At 33.4% G+C, this 21,653-nt stretch overlaps 1 protein-coding gene across 1 annotated transcript; it reads right to left on the bottom strand.

The window, feature by feature from the left end:
- Window positions 1-16,576: 16,576 nt before the first annotated feature.
- LOC122592618 lies at window positions 16,577-21,310 on the bottom strand. Its single transcript, XM_043764893.1, has 3 exons — window positions 21,119-21,310; window positions 17,301-19,364; window positions 16,577-16,966 (listed from the first exon to the last, which is right to left on the bottom strand). The coding sequence occupies exons 2-3, from the start codon at window positions 19,320-19,322 to the stop codon at window positions 16,697-16,699; spliced, it is 2,292 nt and encodes a 763-aa protein (XP_043620828.1). The 5' UTR covers window positions 19,323-19,364; window positions 21,119-21,310; the 3' UTR covers window positions 16,577-16,696.
- Between the last annotated feature and the right edge of the window lie 343 nt (window positions 21,311-21,653).

The following is a 21,653-nucleotide window of genomic DNA, read 5'->3' as shown; positions in this document are numbered from 1 at the left end:
CCATCTGAAAAGTCATAACAAGGCGAATTTGTCAATGCAGGAGGGAGACCTTTCAAATATTTCTTTGAAAATATGGTACTGTATAGAAGTATTTATATTTTTCTATCATAAATTGATACTGATATGATAAATTGGCTTATTGTTTATTAACATCTGAATATAAAGACACTTAAAAACATACTGAAGACTAAATTTAAATTTATTATATTGGCCTTGTACTTAATGAACTTAATAGTTAAAACTTAATTATTCAGTCAAATTTTATGTTTCTTTTATGACTTAATCTTTTATTATACTAAAGCATAGTTGCTCTAATAACTTATTAACCAATCAGAACTCTCGATTTCTTTAAATTTTAATTTTGACTTTTTTTTTTACTTCAATTAATTATATAAATAAACATTAAAGAATTATATATTATGGAAAACATGTCGACTACCTATATCTATATCTATATATTAGATTAGATAAATTAGATAAATATAAATCTTATTTTACATATGGAAAACTAACATACTACTCCCTCCGTCCCAATTTAAATGTCACGTTGACTAACTTTGACCGTAAATAACTTTGTTTGTACTATATAGTAGTTGATGAAACTTATATGAACGAAAAGTACATTAAAAACTCAATCCATTCATATATTTTATATCAAGTGTTACATGACACAAACAAAGTTATTTACGGTCAAAGTTAGTCAACGTGACATTTAAATTGGGACGGAGGGAGTATTATATAATCGACTACCTAAATCTAATGATTGAAAAGATAAATTCTAATATTATTATGGTAATAAAAAATCTACTACCTAAATAATTATAGATATGTATAAATATTAGTAAATGAAAATTGCACATGAATTATTATTATTATTATTATTATTATTATTTTAAATAATAACTATTATTGAAATTTTAAAATTTTACAAGAAATTAGTGGGGAGCCGTAATACTATCTGAGCCCATTGTTATTATCATTATTATTATTATTATTATATTCTATCCAACACCATATACAACAAAAAGTCGATTTGCAATTATTTAGTTAATTCTAAGTCTAAACCAATATGAACTTCATTGAAGATTAATTTTGAAGATTAATGTTATCTCTCAATCAAAAAGGTACAATTTTTTCTCTTTATGTATTAATTTTAATTTTATATATTAATGTTCAGCTTTTATGAATTAAATGTATGAATATCTAATATAGTAAAAATCGTAAGATCTCCTCATCTTTTCTGACTTAAATGTATGAAGATCTAATATTGATATATCGTAAATCTCGTGTCCAGTGTTGGACACGGGTCTAAAATCTAGTAAACATATATAACCATCAATTACTTTTATTCTATTTAATACGTACAGATATTATTTATACATTCAGCCACTTAGTATACTCGGCACTTAATTACTAAAAAAAAAAAAACGGGCCATAGACTTTTTTTATTACGTAACACAATTCATGAGTGTCATACAGATTGCAGTCTCTTATGTGTATTCTTGAGAGACAATAGAAAACTTCTTAAACATAAAGGGGTACATATGCAACTAATATTTTCTTTCCTAAACTGTTAGAACGGAGCATATGCATCTAACGTCATGAACTCACGATCAACGATCATGGACCTCTACTTACATTCAACGCCCCTCATCTTTTCGTTGTCTTACAAATTTCCCAAAGTCCAAAATTAATAAATTATCTTTAGCATCTAATCATATAGCTCCACGTCAACGGTCAATACTAGGTGATTAACAAAAGCGTAAATGGACGGATTTGTTTATCGATACTAGAAATATGGGAAGGCACATGGCATCATGCACTTGCTTTTTGGCATGTTTGTTTGGCCATCTTTTTTTCTTGTATGTAAAAATCAATTTTAAATAGTCAAGATATTAAATATATATTCGGTCCTACTGATTTCATGGGTTTCTATTTTATTCGAAGTTAGGAAAACATTTTACTTTACACTAATGACTAATCTATAATGGTGCGAAATATACTATTACTATTTTAGAGTGGTTTGTTATTTGTACGTTAGACGTTATTTCAGATTTTTTTCCCCTTTAAAACAGCTCAAAATACGAATTTTGAAACGTTTAATTAAAAAGAAAAACCTGGCAATCGGTTCCATATATTGTTTTCTTTTTAGATAAATTTTTTTTTGCATGAATACGCAATCGTATAGTAAGAACCATTTGCAATGTCGAGTATAAAGAAAAGGTAAACTTTTGTCCTATGTGTTGTTTTAGTATAATGCTAACCACATATAACTCATGGCCAATAAGTTATCATCTTTACACATAGGTCACAATTTTTATTTGTCCCCTTTCCATAGACAAATTTTGAACCTGTAACTGAGACTCATATGGTCACATGACAACGGTACCATTAGGATTTCATCCCATTAATTAGAATATCAAACTTTTTTGTGTCTTACATTAGGGACAATGTCGATCAAACTTAATGAACATACCACTCTCACCAATATCATAGTTAAAACTTTAAATAATTCTGTTCATAGAATCATGGTAGTTTCATGAAAGCTATTAATACCTTAATAGTCTCATCGTATTCTGTATATAAACTACTTTGAAAATAATTGTGTTATCTGGATTCTGGATAATGAAATGACTTGTTTCATTCTTTGAGTCATTCCATGCAACATATAATATAGGCATATAGCATAGCTAGCCTGGTTAATTTTAAATTAGTATAAAACTAATTGAAAAAGTTAAAGGTTAATTGACTTTACAGAAAAGACTTTTCATGTTTTGTCTGTCTGCCGTGCCAGTTGAATATCGTTGGGACCTTGTCAACCGGTCGTTAATGCCAACAAAGGGACCCCCCTTCCCACAACGACTTGTCTTTGCTTCAAAATCTATTTTTCTAATATTAAACTACTACTAGCTACTAGTTGTACTATCGTATATTTATGTTAACTATCTCATGATACTATATCCTAGGCCTATTATAAAATTGTAATTATCATAAAAACATCTTTAAATTTTCAACCAACCAATAGATAATAAATTGTTGGACAAAAAGCTCATTAATATTTATTCGTTTAACTAAATACACAAACATAATTATTTAGAATAATCTGTCTTTTAATTTTAGATGCAACGGTGGATCATATAATCATATTGTAATGGGGATTATTTATTAAATTTGGCTCGAACTCATGTCTTTTAAGCTACGTTCTATCCACATCATGAAAACAGAGCTCAAAACGAAGAAAATAACAACAAAATGTGTATTTGATCAAATAATCGCACTATGGCTCAACCGGAGGTGTGAGTAAGGTTGTTGGTGTTTATCGGCGATTCCCTTCGGTCAGAGGGTCCGAGAGACCGTTTTACGCCGGGTGTTTTTATGTCTAAGTCGATTTGTTTGACTTAAGGTTTAAAAGTTTGTTTTAGGGTTTATTCGGAGGTCGAATAAACTATGAGTAAGGGTTTATGTGTGTGATGCGTATGATGGTATATGATTATTATGGAGGGTAAGAGAATTATGGTAAATCTCTTTCTCCTTTGTGAATATCTTGTTTCCTTCTTTGAGGAGATTTGTGGTAATCTCGTGTTGAGCTTTAGCAAGCTGCGTCCGGTATATTCGGAGCTTCGATATATGTTGAATAGAATAATTATGAGAGAGATCTTCATCCGATCTTTCTTGCATATCTCCTCGGAGCTGGGTACTTGCTACCTTTGGAGCTCCGGGATAATCATTATTGATCGAAGGTTAAGCTTCGTTATAGGCATATATACTTATTACCTGTACGAAGGTGGCTTCGTATTCTGCTTCTGCTTTAGGTACAGAGCTAGAGCTACGTATGGGTATATCATCAATGTGTAAAAGAGAAGGTGACAAACATCTTGTTAGACCCAAAGTTTGTCAAGCTACTGTTTTTTATATTCGCAGCCTATTTATTTACGAGTATAAAACTTTCATATTGGTTGACAAAATAAAAAATCACAAATATATATGTCGTAAGTATTTTTATAGAATATATACAAACGTACATATCATCTTTCATACATTGATCATTGTAAGAAATTTATTATGATTGTGTCATCTAAAATGTTACTCTAGCATTTATGAGTAATAATAAATCCACATAAAAAAGAAAAGCCTAAAAAAACTCATTGTCTTTAACACATGACAAATGTGATTTATTTATTCTTCTTCATAATTTTCTTTATGTCAAATTTCATTATCAAAATGCAGTGGCGGAACCAGGATTGATATGGATGGGTAGTACAATTTTTTTTTTATCGTTATCCTTATATTAACGTAAAATAATGATATCGACTAAATTGTTACGATTTTAGCGATTTTTTAGGATTTTTGGCTATTTTATAGATTTTTAATAGTTTTGGCAATCATTTACTTGCACAGGTACGTCTTTATGAATTTTATTATTAGGATAATCTTTCGAAAGTTTAGGATCAGTTACATTGACGAATATCCCATATTTGTTTGACCCGTAGCACCAATAAATAATAAATCATTTTTCAAAAAAGTTACACTATGTAGATCTAGCGGACCCGTAGCCCGGGCTATCCTTAGCTTGAGTGTAGTTCCGTCTATATCAAAATGTTAGGTTGATTTTTAGGTCATTTTCTTAAGTTTGTCAATCATTCTAATTCATTAGTTGACATGATAGACCGATTCACCAAGTCAAGCTGATAACATGAAGAACTTGTTATATTCGAACATAAATGGCAGATTAAATATGTGTAGACATTAAATTAAGTTCTCCTTTCTTGTAAATGAATTTTATCAATTCTCCAAATATATCCTATAGGTTCAATACTTTTGTGTTTTGTAGGTATACAAGTATTCTGTAAGTCTCCAAGTTTTTGGATGCAAAGTTGTCGTTTTTGGCGGTGACTTTAGACAAATCTTGTCAGTTTTACCAAAAGGAACCAGAAGCATGATTGTGAATGCAAGTCTAAATTCCTCATATATATGGCACCACTGTCAAGTTCTTAAATTGACAATCAATATGAGGCTAAAAGTTGGAACACAACAAACTGACTTACAAGAGATTCAAGAATTTGCTGAATGGATTTTAAAAGTCGGAGATGGGGTTCTTAGTGCTGTCAATGATGGTGAAGCAGAAATTGAAATACCAAAGGAGTTGTTAATCACTGATTTAGATGATCCCCTTCACTCACTGATTGATTTTACATATCCAGATATGCTAAACAGTTTGCAGTACCCATGTTTTTTCAACAACGCGCTATTCTTGCACCAACTCATGATGTGGTTGAAACTATAAATGAAAAGCTGTTGGAAATGATGTTGGGTGAGGAGATGACATACTTAAGTTCTGATAGCATATGTGAATGTGAAGATGCTAATGCAATTGATGCCGCTTTGTTCTCACCAGAAGTCATCAACGGACTTAGATTGACTTACCCAATCATAAGTTGGTGCTCAAAGTTGGAGTCCCAATAATGTTATTGTGGAACCTAGATCAATAGAATGGCTTGTGTAATGGCACACATTTACAAGTCGTCAGATTGGGAAAATATGTCATTGAAGCCAGAATCATAACAGGAACAAACATTGGCACTCACACTTTAATCTCAAGATTAAAGATGACACCCTCTGATAAAAGGATTCCAGTTAAGATTTCTCGAAAACAATTTCCTATTTCACTTTGCTTTGCTATGACAATAAACAAGAGCCAAGGACAATCACTCGATCGTGTTGGTTTGTATCTTCCACGACCAGTTTTTAGTCATGGGCAATTGTATGTTGCGGTCTCGAGAGTGAAAAGTAAAAAAGGATTGAAAGTTCTAATACAAGATGAGGACTTGAAAGTGAAGAACACAACCACAAATGTCGTCTACAAAGAAGTGCTTCAATGTTTGTGAAGATCGAAATCTGAATATGAACGGTTGTAGTTTTTTAATTGATGTAAACATTTCTTTTCGTAATGCACATTCAATGACTGTTACTTTTGATAGTTGTATTTGTGATTTCTAATACAATGATCAGGACACTTATTTTGTAAATAGGTGATTATCAAATTCACATGAACTGGAAAAAAAAAAGACTACTCAAAATACAAAGTTCAAATCATTACACAACACTAACAAAAGGTTAAACAATTCAGCATCCAAACAAAATAAACACTTGAAACTTAAAAAAAACATCATTCTACTGATAAATACATGCTTAACAAACATCAAGAACAATAACTTCTCCAGGTAGGCAGGTACACATTTTTGAACATTAAGTGCAAACCTCATCCAATTACAGGCCTTTAACTTTGTTCTTTCAATAAAAGAACCCCAATCCATCACAAATATGTAGCTTTCATCACCATAGAGCTGCCTATCAATGCACAATTCCAATGACGCACTGAAAACCATTTGACCATAATGAACAATAACCTGTGGATAAGTGAACAATTTGTGTGTGCTAACTAAGATTTTGGGCACAGCCTGCAAAAAGAAAGCTTTATAAACTTAATCCACTACCACCTAAAGTTTTTTACATCAATTACAAATATACAAACAACAGTCATTTTAATTATCAAAAAAGTTGGGAAAAGCATATAGTGTTTGTACCAAAATGGGTGTTTGCACACCATGATATTGAACCTTTTGGAAAAAATAGGGGTTAAAGTCTTCATGATTCAAATGATGACCCCTACACTGATGGTTACTTATTTCCTTAATATGTTGATCTTTGGACACCAAACATAGGTGATCATCTGCAGCCTCTTCAATACCTACCTTAAAAAATCAAGTAAAATAACATAACTCATAAGTCTGTTTATCATAATGCTAACAACTGATACCATAAAGTGAAAAACTTACTTAAAGCAAACGCATCTTCACCAATCCCATGATTATTGAATACATCAACCTTGAAAGTTACATTCTGTAACTTTGTCAACCTCATAAAGTAACCAACTTTAATATTGTTTTCACAACAAAAATTGGTCCAAGAACGACCTTCAAAACCACCTGCAACTCTTTTTTCTTCGGCAACACCATGAAAAAATATTTTTACATTATCTTCAAACCTTTTGCCAATAACCTTGGTAAAGGTTTCATCATAATTTGAAACACTTGCATTTAAGTCCCACAACAACAATGGATAAAATGCCTACATGGAAAAAGGGATTCAAAGACATACATCATACAATCACATAAACACACAGACATAAACATATACTTAATTTCAATACACCTGCTTTAAATATGTAGAATCAGTAACCTAAATAATACAACTGCAAATCCTAGAAGAATCAAGAATATCCCGGTACTCCCGACCTTCTAGACTGAAAGTATCAACTTGAAATGTTCGCTTATGTATCCAAGTGAAACATAATCGACAGAAATCTTGGTATGGTCGAGATTCCAAAAACAAAGCCCACTGACCACCATGAATCTTTACACACTTATCTTCAGCATATTCAACTGAAACATAGTACCTACGCTTAAGGTAATCGACCAATTTCAATTTCTTGCAGTTTGCTGGTACGAACCTCGTGAACTCTTTAGGTAAAATCTATATTAAATAAATATACACAACACAAATTATAAACAACTAACGAGTTCTTCAATCATTGTTCTTAATATTTGAAATCAATCATAATGACAATATATACTTACCAAACCTTTAACAAACTTCCTATCATCACCCAACCAAATTAGAAATTGGAAATCCAAATGCTGGTATTTAAATACAGAATCATTAGTAACAGAAACTATTTATGTGTAAAACAAGTCATCGATTTAAACTAATTGGTAATTCGATATGAATCTGGATCTAAAAAGCAAACCAAAATTAGGGTTCCAGATATCACCTACTACATTTGAGAACAATTATTGCAAATACAAATACTAATTAGAGAACAATAAAATGCTTAATTCTTACCTCAATCGACATCTTGGCTAACAAAGTAAGTAGGGGATATGGAAATCAGTTGAAACATAAATATTGAGAGAGGCGGTGGACGTGCGGTTTAAAAATATATATACATAACCTATATGGATATATGGATGAGTGGTAGTGTAATTCATTAAATTTAGTAGTTTAGTTTTAAATAATTGTATAAGACATATATACTAATTAGATACAAAATTTAAAGGTTTATTTTGCTGAACAAATGATGGTGATAAAATGCAAAGTATTTTTTTTGACAAAATTTTAAACTACCATTGTCATAATATGTAATTTTGGCTAGATTGTCTTAAGTGAAAAAAGATATAAAATTGGATGTCCTAAAATTCTTTTTTGATAAATGAATGGTCTAAAAGAAAACAATTAAATCTTTAGGTAGCCTATGTGATTATTATCCTAAATTTAAAATATAGTTCTATTAACGATGGATATACGTTTGATAAATTGTTTACTAATTATTATTTTATTAGTATATCTTACTAATTAGTTTTTATCTAATATATTAAACTTCTAAAGTAATTAATAGATTTTCTCAAATATAATTTTAAGAAAATTTACTAAAATCGATTTTTAAAAACCTATCCGCGTTTTTCGCGAGATAAAAATCTAGTATATCCTATAGGTTCAATACTTTTGTGTTTTGTAGGTATATAAGTATTTTGTAAGTCTCCAAATATCCTATAAGTCCAATACCTATATGTTTAGTAGGTGAATAAGTTAGTAAATATAATTTACCTATATATTATAAGTTGGTAAAATACTTTTGTGTTTTGTAGGTGAATAAGCTAGTATATATATATTAGGGATTAGTATTTTAAAATGTAAACAACTTTTCGTTAATTGTCATAGTATATATGGAACTTCAATCTTGTGCATTGTATGTAACACTTTCAAATCACTGCATTGTATGTATCCGAGTATATGTGGCAATCACATACGCTATCACTTGTAAGTTTTTGATTGTTCGAATACATACAATGCACATGATTTAAAAGTTCATTACATACAATGCATATGATCAAAGTTTGATACACAATATGATAATTCGTGTAAAGTTGTTTACATGTTGAAGTACTAATCCCTATATATTATATTAAACAGAAGTTACTTGGATATTCTAGGATAACTAATGATATGTGCTGCACAAAATTGTACGTGTAATCCTAAAAATGTAGTTTTACATTTGATATGGCATAATCATGTTTATATTAATTCAGATCGTATGAGTTTAACCATTGTGTTAAACACCGTTTTCCTTAATTATTGACACGGTATAATTATATTTACATGACAACCTCTACTAGTTAGTATTTTATTATTTATCTATTTATTTAAGGTTTTACTAAACGAAAGTCATATAAAGTTATTAAATAATTGTATATTTAACATAAAATTTTAAGGTGAGCTTTTGATATGAAAATGTATAACTTTTTGTATACACGTTAAGTGATGTTTTAAGTGCATCATTTACCATTTTTTTTAATAATGATTATTGATGTTTTTTATTTTATTTTTTTGAAAAGTAAAATTTCATTCACACTCACCCTGGCAAATAACCGGGGTATATATAAACAGTATTTACATCACACTAAAACACCTTAAATTTATACCAATCCTCCCATGAAATATCCTTATGTTTTGATATATTCTTGAACCAAATATACCCTAACGACTTAATACATTGAACAATGTAATTAGTATTGAGACATCCATTATCGAATTTGATTTCGTTCCTTGCTTTCCGGCTACTCCAACACCCAATAACGATGATACCCTTGATCGTTGCTTTCTCCTCCCTGCTTCTCCCCGAGTGTTCGCTAATATCCAGAAGGTCCTTTATGTCGAACACAAAAAAAGGTGCAGTATTACACCAAACCTAAATTGCATGGCAAACTCTGGCCGCCACGATACAATCGCAAAAAATATGGTTCACTGTTTCAGTACCTTCTCTGCATAGTACGCAGTCCATCTCCATATTTCCAAACGAGCAATTTCTTTCTTCAAGGGCCTGCATCGTGGGGATCCGGTTTTGAACCGCTCTCCACATAAACACATTGCACTTTCTTGGGACCCATTTGCACCACTCGAATATGAAGGTATTGTTACAGACCCTCTCACTTACAAGAAACTCTTTGACATTTTTCACAATAAGCGTATTGTCGCTCCCTCCTAGCCAAACCCATCTATCCTTGCCGTTTCCTTTTGTTACCTCTTCCATCTCACTGGTCAACATCTCAAGCTCCCTTTTTTCTTCAGGTGAATCGGGATGGCGCACCCAATTCCAGTTACATCGTCCTTCAATAGTGTTAAAACATATTTTATCATTGATAAGAGTCTTTTTATCTTTATATATCTTGAAGAGCAAAGGATATGTCTTCATCAGCGGTCCATTACCCTACCAATTATCTATCCAAAATTTGATTTCCTTGCCATCACCTATCACTCCTTTAAAAAGATCATTTAAACCCTTGTTTCCCACTTTCACCCCCTCAATGCTTTTCACAATATTGGATCATGTACCAGGGATATATTTGTTTTAGGGAATATGATACCAACATCTTTTAGTGTCGTGAATTGCCCTAATAATTTTCCTCCAAAGGCTGTCCGTCTCTGTCTTGTATCTCCACACCCATTTACTGAGAAGTGCCATGTTAATGTCTTTTAATCTACTGATTCCAAAGCCCCCTTTGTCCCTTGGTGAGGCCACTTTCTCTCAAGAAACCCAATGCACTTTCCTTCCAGAATTCGAGCTACCCCATAGAAACTTCCTCATAATCTTTTCTAGTCCCTCAATAACCCCCATTGGTGCTTTGAACAAGGAAAAATCGTATGTGGGAATGCACTCCATCACAGATTTAATGATGGTGACTCTACCTGCCATTGATAAACTAACCGCTCCCCATTTAGATAATCTAGACTCGAAGATCTCAAACAGAGAGCTCCAATTGTTCAGTCTGTTCATATTGGCGCCAATCGTCACTCCAAGATACTTAAAAGGGAAAACTCCAGCCGAACAATGCACAATTCTCGCCATCTCTTCTACCTCCTTGTTATTTACTCCAATGCCAAACAGATAGGACTTCCCCAGATGTATCTTTAAGCCCGAGCATAAATTGAACACCTTAAGGAGCTTTGCCACATTTTTCAGATTATCATTGTCCCATTCACCCCTAATCACACAATCGTCTGCATAAAGTAAATGTTATAGAACCATCCCATCTTTATCTAAATCGACCCCCTTCACCATTCCAGCCGTCATAGCATTCTTAAAAAACATTGATAGAGCTTCCATAACAATAATGAATAGAAACGGGGCGATAGGGTCTCCCTGTCTCATTCCCTTATGACATTGGAATTGAAAAGTGGGAGACCCGTTCACTAAGATTGACGACCTGGCAGATTCAAGGATACTGCGAACCCACTCACACCATTTGTTAGGAAACCCTATCCCTTCCATAATTGAGTTCAAAAAACCCCAATTCACATTATCATACGCTTTCTCAAAATCTATCTTAAAAGCGAACAATTTTCTTTGTTTCTTCTTGGCTCATGACATAATTTCATTGAGAACGAGCGGCCCATCGATGATATTCCTACCGCCCAAGAAAGCTGTTTGATTAAGGGAAATAACAGTCCCCAACACCTTCTTCAATCTGTTTGCAAGTAACTTTGAAATAGCTTTGTTAATAACCCCGATCAGATTGATCGAACGATAATCACTAAGCTCCACCGGATCTTTGATTTTTGGAATGAGGGTTATAAATGACGACTTACATCCTCTATTAATCTTCCCTGAAACAAAAAAACTCGTTAAACATATTAATAAAATCATTCTCCAGGAGGTGCCAAAACCGTTTGATGAATTTGAAATTGAACTCGTCAGGCCTGGGGCCTTGTCATCGTCAAACTAAAAATAGCCTCCTTTATCTCCCCTGGAGTGAAAGCTTTATTAAGATCTTCTGCCTCCTGACTGTTCAGAACCGCTCCAGACCAACTTGTCAACTTGGGCCTGGAAGCCCAATTTTCTTGAAACTTAATTCTAAAAAGGGGTTTGCTAAATACAGCCCTTAGGGCTGTGTTTAAGGTACATAAATTATTTGTACATTTACCATGAAAATCAGGGGCGGGCTTTTAATATAGAAGGTACAAATTTTTTTATGCACGTTAAATACAACCGTTAGGAATGTATTTAACATTTCCCTTCTAAAAAACTCGAATATGTGTTTCTTAACAAGTTTTTTATGGCTTGCCTAAAAGATCGATGAGAGAGTTCAATTGATAGTAAATTAGTCATATTTAGTGTTCAAATTTTAGATCATTGTTGTTTTAAAAAGGAATAAAAAAACATTTTGCCAAAGCTTTTTTATTTTTGTTTGCTCATTAGTCATTATGCATGTAGCATCATCTCTTAGCAACATGATTAGTTATAACTTTGATATCCTAAAAGTGATTCAAATCACAAATCTGAAATTGTCTGCTAATCATGCAGCATTATCTTTAATTAGCATGAGCAACATGATTTGTTATAAGCATCATATTCTTTGTGATTAAATAGACAAATTTGAAATTGTTCCTTAGATGCATGGCAAATTGGCAATCACTTAACCTTTGATATGACAACAAACATTACACTAATTAAATGTCATATCATATGTTCTTTCAAATTTTACATGAATGTATATATTGAAAAAAAAATGAAAATGCAAATACAAATATACGACGGAATAAAAAGTAAAAAAAAAAATAAAATACAACGTTTTCTATCACCATCAGAATTCAATACACGCTAGGTAAAAATGATCAGCATAAATATCATATGCGAATAAACTACTATGAACGAATTTTCCACATAATATATCTATCTATCTATTCCAATAAAAACTTAGTCACCTGAGTATAAACGTAGAAGCCTAAATCGTTAAACCAATATAACTAAAAAAATAAAAAAATTGATTGGAGAAATTATGAAACTATATTTGATGCTGTTTGAGATGGTTAAATTATAAATAAAATGAATAGAAGTTAATTTAGAACTTCATTGAATAATTGGTATTAAAGGGGAAAAAACTTATGAAAAATCATAGCTTTAGCGTAGTAATCTTAATTGCCTACGAATACGAGTATTAATTAACATAGCTTAATCATAGCTTCAACCCTAAACTTCTTTTTCATATCGTTTTATTTACTATCATACGAGTATTAATTAACATCTCTATTAATCATCGTGCCTTCAGGTGGATTAGTAGGGGGTTTCCCCCATTAGGTATTTTAAATAGGCATTTCTACTTTGAGGGAGCTCTCTAGCGCGAATCCGATTAAGACAACGTATGCTAGATCTCTTGCTGTTGAATCGCGACACAAAGTTTGCAAAGAAATTCAACTTTCAAATAAAAATTAACATCTCATTACAATTTTTTCCCTTAAATTAACACACACCACAATCATATTTTTTCAGAATATGCTTTACATATCTATATGTATATCTATACTATAATATAAGGTATTCCACCTCTTCTTAATTTCTCCAAAGATGGTTGATAACTTGATATACCTAAATGTCATTCACCTTATTCATTATCTAAACATCTCAACTTAGTATACTTATAAAATCTTAATAAAGTTAATTCCAACGTCTATATACCTTTTAATTCTTGAAATAATTATATTGTTCATTTTTACATCAATAACCAACAAAACTCACTACACCATCACCACCAATAGTTGTCGCCACCACGCACACCACTGCTGCTACTAACACCATAGTTGCATCGCACAGACATTCGTTTACTGTTATAATAAAATACAACAAAAAAATACAATCTTTTTAATCGCCCAAGGCCCCACCTCGACCCCGCCCCTTCTTTTTTCTCCAACTGCCAGGACGAGCCTGTCCCAACCGCACACATCCTCAAAAACGAGCTGAGAAGAGTACTCAGGAAAATAGTTTAACTTCAAACTTTTCAATTATTACACATGTCGTTCCTATTTTTCATTTTTCTCCCTAGTCGGTTTGGTAACTCGGAGATGACTTCTCACAAATAACGTGGGTCAAAGTTTTGGTAATAGATTTAGTAGGACCTTCTTACTAAGAAAGTCAAGTAATAGAAATGGTGTACCGTTAAATGTGTGGGTTTGATTGTGGTCACGTGAGGCGGCTGAGTACATACTTTGACTTGTGACGGCTATTTGAACGTGACCATGACGTGGCGTGCCATATTCACGCTATACCAAACATCTGTTTACACTTCCATTCTCTCTTTATCTATACCCCTTATTAAAAAGAATAGACCCCCTATTAAAAATTACAGAAAGAAAAATGTCAGAATTGCCCTTCATTAAAACAATACCACCTAAATACGATACAACCTCATTCTAAATGAAACAAAAACGTCATTAGTCTCTCAACCTTTAAAATAACTATACTAACCATTATATTAATTAGATTTACATAATAGTCCACACTACTCGTCGTCACCACCGTCAGTCGCCACCGCCGCCCGTCACCATCGCATTGTGGTCACCGCCGCCGCATTTGCGCGGGTACCATGCTAGTTTCTTAAACATAATTTGTCCGTTTCGAATACAATTAGTAAAACAACGGTTTATTTGTGAAACTCATTACTTTTGAACACAAGAAGTCCTTTCACTTTGCTATTAACATTTCCACCCTATAATTAATTCATTTTACAAACCCATTAATTATTTTAACCCAATAAGTAAAACAAACTATACCCGGCTTAACCTTTTCGGTGATTTTAAATAGAACTAATTTTGGAGGCCTATATAATTTTTTAGTTAGTTTATAAGCAAACAAAAATAAGATGCCATAAGAAATAGTGTTAAGATTGATATTAAAAGTAATGATAAGTACAAATATAAACCCAAAACTAACTATATCTAAGCCTAAAAGTTTAAAAATTTTGAGGCCTTTCACATTTGGTGGCCTCAAACCACTCCCTAGGTCCAATATATATATATTTAAACCCCCGAAACAAGTCATGCCCACCATATAGTACAGGTTTTTGTTAGTTCTTCATTACGTGTCCTGTATAGGCTCTCATTTCATAAACCCTTGACCCTTCGATACTTGGTTTATTAAACCTTCAAATTGGTAATGCGTCACATTGTCGCCTTACTGCCTTAGCTTGCCGCTTAAAATATGTTTACCAACCAATATTAATAATAGCCCAATAATCCTAGCAGCCCAAACAATTTAAAAAACACTGATTGGCCCAAATAAATAGCCCGCACTATTTATCCTACAATTTTTAGCAACATTATCTATCCTACAATTTTTAACAAACAGTTGTTGCTAAAAAATCTGTTGTTAAAAATTGTAGGATAAATTTATGCTTATATATAAGGATAATTTGGTTAAAAATGATCCGTACTGCAGACTTTACCTAAGCTTAGGTACTGCCACTTTAAAAAAAGTTACAAATTAAACATTTGAATTTGATAAACATATATAGCCCTCCTGAATTTTACATAACCACGTGAATTTTATATAATCCCCCTGCTTTACCTAAGATAGGTACTGCATGCTTTACCTAACCTTTCCCCTTCATTTATACTTGTAAATGGAGCACAAATATTTTAAAACAACATTACAATTATGATAAATCTATTAAGACAATGAACTTAATAAAAGAAACACCTCATTTCGTAAATAACAGAAAAGACGGTTACAAATGGAATTGATTTACTTTTTGACTGGGCTATTCTTTCCTCAAGCTCTGAAGTCTAAGCAAACACCCTCTTCTTGATGGAATGCAATTGGGCTTTCTATTCCTGCTCTTATTCCTACATATAACAAACATAGAAACAACTGATTCGCTTTCAGATAATGGAGATTGGAGAATATAGATGGTTCCCATAGTGTCTCCTACCAAGAAATTTTTAGGCAACTTTAACTCTATGTAGACTTAAAATGGCTCACATTAATCTTCACAGAGTCACAGATACCATTGTGCACAGTATATCCATCACAGCCCCAGAATCAAAATACCAAATTCATTGAGACCCGCCTACTGTACCAACAACATATAGGTTGAAAGGAGCTTTATTGAGTTTTCTATTCAGTTTTTTTCATTCGTGAGGGTGGAAATATAGGGAGTTAGATAGATACAAATACTACTAGTTACTTGTAAAACAGTAGACTCCTTAGGTCTCTCTTTAGAGTGGTGATCCATGTAAGTTGCTACTGTCAATTATTTTGTAAACCTTTTGTGAATCTAGCATTTCCCATATATAATATATTAATTACAGAACTAGAAGTACCATAACCTGGATATAAATAAACAGTAAAACAAATTGTATAAAAACCATATTTGATCCAAAATAGCCATTTGCAGTACAGATTCTGCATAAACCATTGGAGAAGGGTGTGGATTGCCAAGAAGTGAGGGGTTGCTGGTTGACAAGTAACCATATTATGTACAAATCATATCACAATTTCGGTATGATATTAGTTACTGTACTATACTTATATACCTATATGATGTACCTCCACGTGTTCCATAAAATGCAACACTGAGAAAAATGAAGAGACCAAATAGAGTTTCTATTAGAAGGGGTGTAATTTGGTGAAGTAACTCAATCATCATATATGTTCATAGCTTTTCATAACTTTGTAACAAGAGAGCCATGAACTTTAAGCCGTTACAATATTAGTATTTATACCATCAACTATAGGTAAGCAAACAGCCTACAATTATCCCAACATACAAATCAATTATTATTTCTAAAACTAATATACCTTCTAAAACTAAACCCTCCCAACAGGTGATGTCGGTGGTTTTGAAAAATACCCCTCCTGACTTTTGAGCTTCTCACCGCCTGTTAGTATGGGTTGGGACAACTCTTTGGACTCAGGAACGTAATTCACTTGGAAGATGTGAGTTAACTTCTGGCTACTTACAACAGCTACACAGATGGAGAAAGCTTGAAGCAATGACATTGACGGATCGTAGTCAACCGAGTAAAGTCCATCCTCAAGTAATAACAACCTAAAATTGCAAGTATTCTTGTGTCCTACCTGCAACCACCACCATTAATCAGATATGATTCTAGCAAAGGTCTCATCAATTTTAGCACAAGGGTTGAGATCATATCAAGTTGGTTAATGCTATTTAAAATTGGTGACATAAGCTGTTTTGTCATAGAACTGGATCTGCGACTATATACAATTTAGTATTGTCTTTTGTTAAGGACCGTCTCTGTTAGACAGTTCAAGTATACATTAAACTTTTCTGTATTATGAAAGTCTCTCATCATAATACCTACCAGAGCTCTGTTCTCTATATAAAAAGACAAGTAATTTTACTTTGAATCTTTCGGGGAACAATGATTGTTGAGATTATAGAAAATACCTGGTAGCAAAGCTCAAGGCAATTCGAGGTAATGTTAAGCGTAGATGGACTTGAATCCTTGATGATTTCATGTTGATGACTGAGAATGTGAAATTGGCAACCAATGTCCCAGCCTCCACAGTCACATGCTCCACCAGATCTCCATCGATTTATCAATGGAGAAGGCACTCCACCATTTGGCCAACTATGAACACCATCAGGGAGAATAACAACCGTGCTATTTGAGCTCCCTATACCTCCACAAGTTTTGTCACTAGGATTCTTCACAATTATAGCAGCCAACTCCCCAGCCAGTGTGCCATCAACGGTTTTCTGATCTGCCTTCATGGTATCAATACTACACAAAACTGACTCTCGCACCACGTATAGATCTTTCTCTGGACCACTAAACTCAGCATGGTATGAACTAGAAATCTTCATCTCTCCAACAATTTTATATCCAAACTGGAAATTTTTTTCTTTTGAACTTTGGTATATCCAACCTCCACTCTTCTTCTTGGTCTCGTGTACTGAGTAGAAAGCATAAGTCAAGCTTGTATCATCCTTACCAGACGGTAACCTTTTGACAGCAGCAGCTAGAATGTCACTGCTGCTCTCAACCACGAGTTTAAAAAATGGGATTCCATTCTTCAACGTTAGCTGTAGAAGTGCCTGTACATTAGGTGATATGTGTTTCCTGCTGTAAAACGATTCATTCTGGTTGACAGAGGTAACCACATTACTAGGACTAAGCTCTAGTTTTGACGTGTTGTCCATCTCTGCCAGATGAGCTCCTTTGAGCTTCAGCAACGGGCTCAGTAATCTCCTTAAAGGACTAGACCTGGATGGAGTAGTAGCATTTCCCTTCTTCCAGTTGTGGTTGACCAAATCAGGAGAGGCTGCAAAGTTGACGGGACCAGACTTGACAGAAACATATGTTGGACTTTGCTGTGGAGCAGATGAAGTTTCTTTAAAGCTAAAACTTCTTGCCATTTTTCCGAGGCTAAAGTTAAATCTCCCATTGGGAGACGATGCATGTCTCCCTTTGAGAGCAGGCTGTTCATCCATATCCAGATCTAATTTCTTCACAGCCTTGCTTTTTTCTTTAAGTCTCAATGGAGTGACTAGCATGTCATCCGGAGATTGCACCTCAGCACCGAGAGACAAAGGGAAAGGGCAAGAATGAGGAACATCAGATATAGGGTTTAGTGTTTCAAACTCCCCTGGCAAAAAGCAACTAGATAGTGTACTTTCATTCTCTTCTACCAAGTGGTCATTACTGGGGCAAGGATCACTCGTTTGACTGATATTATCCGCTGATGGCATCTTTAAATGATGCGGGGGAAGACATGACCCCTGTTTTATCAAGTCTGATGTCACTTGATCAACTTGTTTCCCTGTACTACTGTCAGTCTCTACAATTTTATTTATATCACCAGATGGCAGTTCATTCATACAAGGAGGACTTTCAGAAATTTGGGATTTTACTGGTTTTCCTCTCGGCCATCTAACACCCGGAGGAAGTCTTGGTCCGGAAGACGAATTCAGAGGAGAACAATTTGATGCTTGTTGATCCTTTCGAGGTGAATGAACCTTTTTCTTATTTCTTGAAAACATCGCCGAACCGCTCTTTACAAGGGTGGGGTTGCTTTTAGAGTGTGGCGATTTCAGATTATATCTTGGCGGAATACGCTTTTCGTTGGACTTCCAATTTTCCAGACGACCCCAGTCAAGAACACCAAAATTCAAAGCCTTCCCTTGAACATTTTCACTCTTTTCCACACGCTGGAGATACCCAGGCAAATTTGTCATGTGCTTAACAAGGCTATCATCTCTAATGGGCTTATTGTGGTTCACTATGGTCTGAAAATGATCCACATTCTCCTCCCCTGCAGTTTGTCTCAATTCATGGTGTTGAGCAACATATAACGGGTTTTCCAGTTTAGTATAATCAATAGATTTTTTCACTCTATTCGATCGCAATACTACAGCTTTCTCCTGCAGTTCCTTTGAGGTTGCTTGTTCTCTTGAACTAATTCTCATCTTTTCACGGTATGTGATGTCTCACTCATGCATAGTAGCTGGCTACACAAGGCATAAAAAAGGATGTCAGTCAATGTATTTCATTTTGTCAAAAGCACGAGAACCAACACGTATAAGTTCTTTCCAGGTGAGGAAGACATAACTTAAGTACTAAGAGTTGCTGCTACTTCTATCTATCAGAGTCAAATAAGAACACAACTCAAAGACCATATACTACTTGAATTCTCATATCAAACAGTAATATCATATCAAGATTTATCTTTCAAGAGAGAGTGAGTCAATATCCGTTAAATTTCCCCATCAGCTTTTAATTTATCCTGTTACTGCTCAAGGTAACAGTTTCCAGGGATATGAATGTAAGATCACTGACTATATTCACAGTTAATAACAATTTCTCAGCTTGTATGAATGTCAAAAGTTAAATCTATGGCTCTCATTTAAACACATATCCTTTGCAGTTTTTAACAATTTACATATAACTCAACAATGTTACAACTCCTGAGGATTTTTGTCCTAAAGTATTTCGCATAGTGTATTTTCAAACCTTACCATAAAATGAGTAATGCACCATTAAAAGAAGACTAACATTTAGTGTTTTGCATCAACCATTATTGCAATTAAATTCAACCTTAAGAAGTATTACAGTACATAGTCTTTAAGCTATGTCACCTCCCTTTTGGAAGGCAAATATCTACATCGACATACAGTTTGTCCACCATGGACTAAAACAATAAACTTACAACCTAGTGCTTTATTAGTCACCTCGAATACCGCTAGTCCGATGGCTTCTCGCCATCCTCCTTGAAAACTTTTTTAATTTTTGAAACAGTCACACTAACTAATAAACTGAAACGTAACAACAGAGTTTGAACCCAAACTTCATGCTACAAACTACTAACGGAACAAATGGATGCGGCAATACGTCCTTTAGAGAAGTTTCGATCTATCTTAAAAATAACAATGAATTCTTATTCATCAAAATCCACACTACTTGAATCACATTGCTTAACAAATTTGTGTTACACAATATTATTTGATCTAGTCATTCATATCCAAAAGCCTCAGCCAATTTCAGTCAACTAGAACCACTCACATTTCATAATTCATCACACTAAAATCCAAAATAATAACTGTATATCCATTACACCAATCATAAATAACATTAGGGGATATGTCCACACACACACATAGATAAGGTCTCATCTCCATCACTCTTTTTCTCACCTTAATTATTAGTAATTTGTAGATAATATTTATCGTTAATAATAAATCTAACATTAAAATTTATATTTATTTATAGAAGGAAAAAAAAAACGAGAAAAAAAGTTATGTGAACAAAACTCGCATTTATTGATACCTTTTTTATTCAGCACGTTTGGAATTTTTCCAAAAGTATAACAGTTCCACAATATATATATATATATATATAAAATCCTCAATAAATCTTCAACAATTAAACACATAAATAACAGATCTAATTCCTCAAAAACCTATAAAAATGAAGGCAATCACACACATACTTACATTATTACTTGTACAATATTATATATAAATATAAAAATGAATTAATAAATTAATTAACTAATATAAATGTAAATGATAAATTCATAAATCACAAATCTATAAAAACTACCTTCAATCGTAGCTTCTAGAAACAGAGGGTTTGTCAAATGCATTACATTACATAACATATTATTAATCAAAGAAGAAGAAAACAATTGCAGAAGAAATATACACATACATATAGATATAGATGCGTATGTGTATATAATAAAAGAGTGAAAAGAGGAACTTACTTTTATTAGTGTAGTTGATTTTGTGGTGAAGAAAAGGGGGGAAATTAGATGAAGAAATCAAGAAGGTAATGTTGAGTGATGGAGAGAGAGAATGAAAAACCCCGCGAAATGTGCTCCACTTGGACTCGCAGACTCACGCACTCTCTGCGTGTGAGTAAGTGTGTATATTTATTATATCTATATGTATATGCGTGTGTGTGAGAGAGAAAGAGAGAAATGTGTGCGTTGTATTAATACAGATGATGAAGACTGAAGAGAGAGGAATGAGGGGGATTTGATTTCGTTTTCAATCCTACGGTTATAAAAGGGGAATGTGAAAGGGGTGGGGGGTCCAGATGATTTGCTTGCTGATGGGGCCTAGTGTGGGGTATAAGGAGTGACGTCACTACGGGTTTCACGTGAATAGTGAATTGTGTGTGAGAGTGTGTGTGTTTAGTGTAAGGACGTTTATGGCAGGTGGGAGCAGCGACTTCAGATTTGTCTTTGTATGGCTAATGGTTCGCACCCTCCTATCCCAATCATATTGATGGTCTGC

This window comes from Erigeron canadensis, chromosome 3 (assembly GCF_010389155.1).
Source record: "Erigeron canadensis isolate Cc75 chromosome 3, C_canadensis_v1, whole genome shotgun sequence".
NCBI classification, from domain to species: Eukaryota; Viridiplantae; Streptophyta; class Magnoliopsida; order Asterales; family Asteraceae; genus Erigeron; species Erigeron canadensis.
This window is presented reverse-complemented; position numbering and strand designations above follow the sequence as displayed.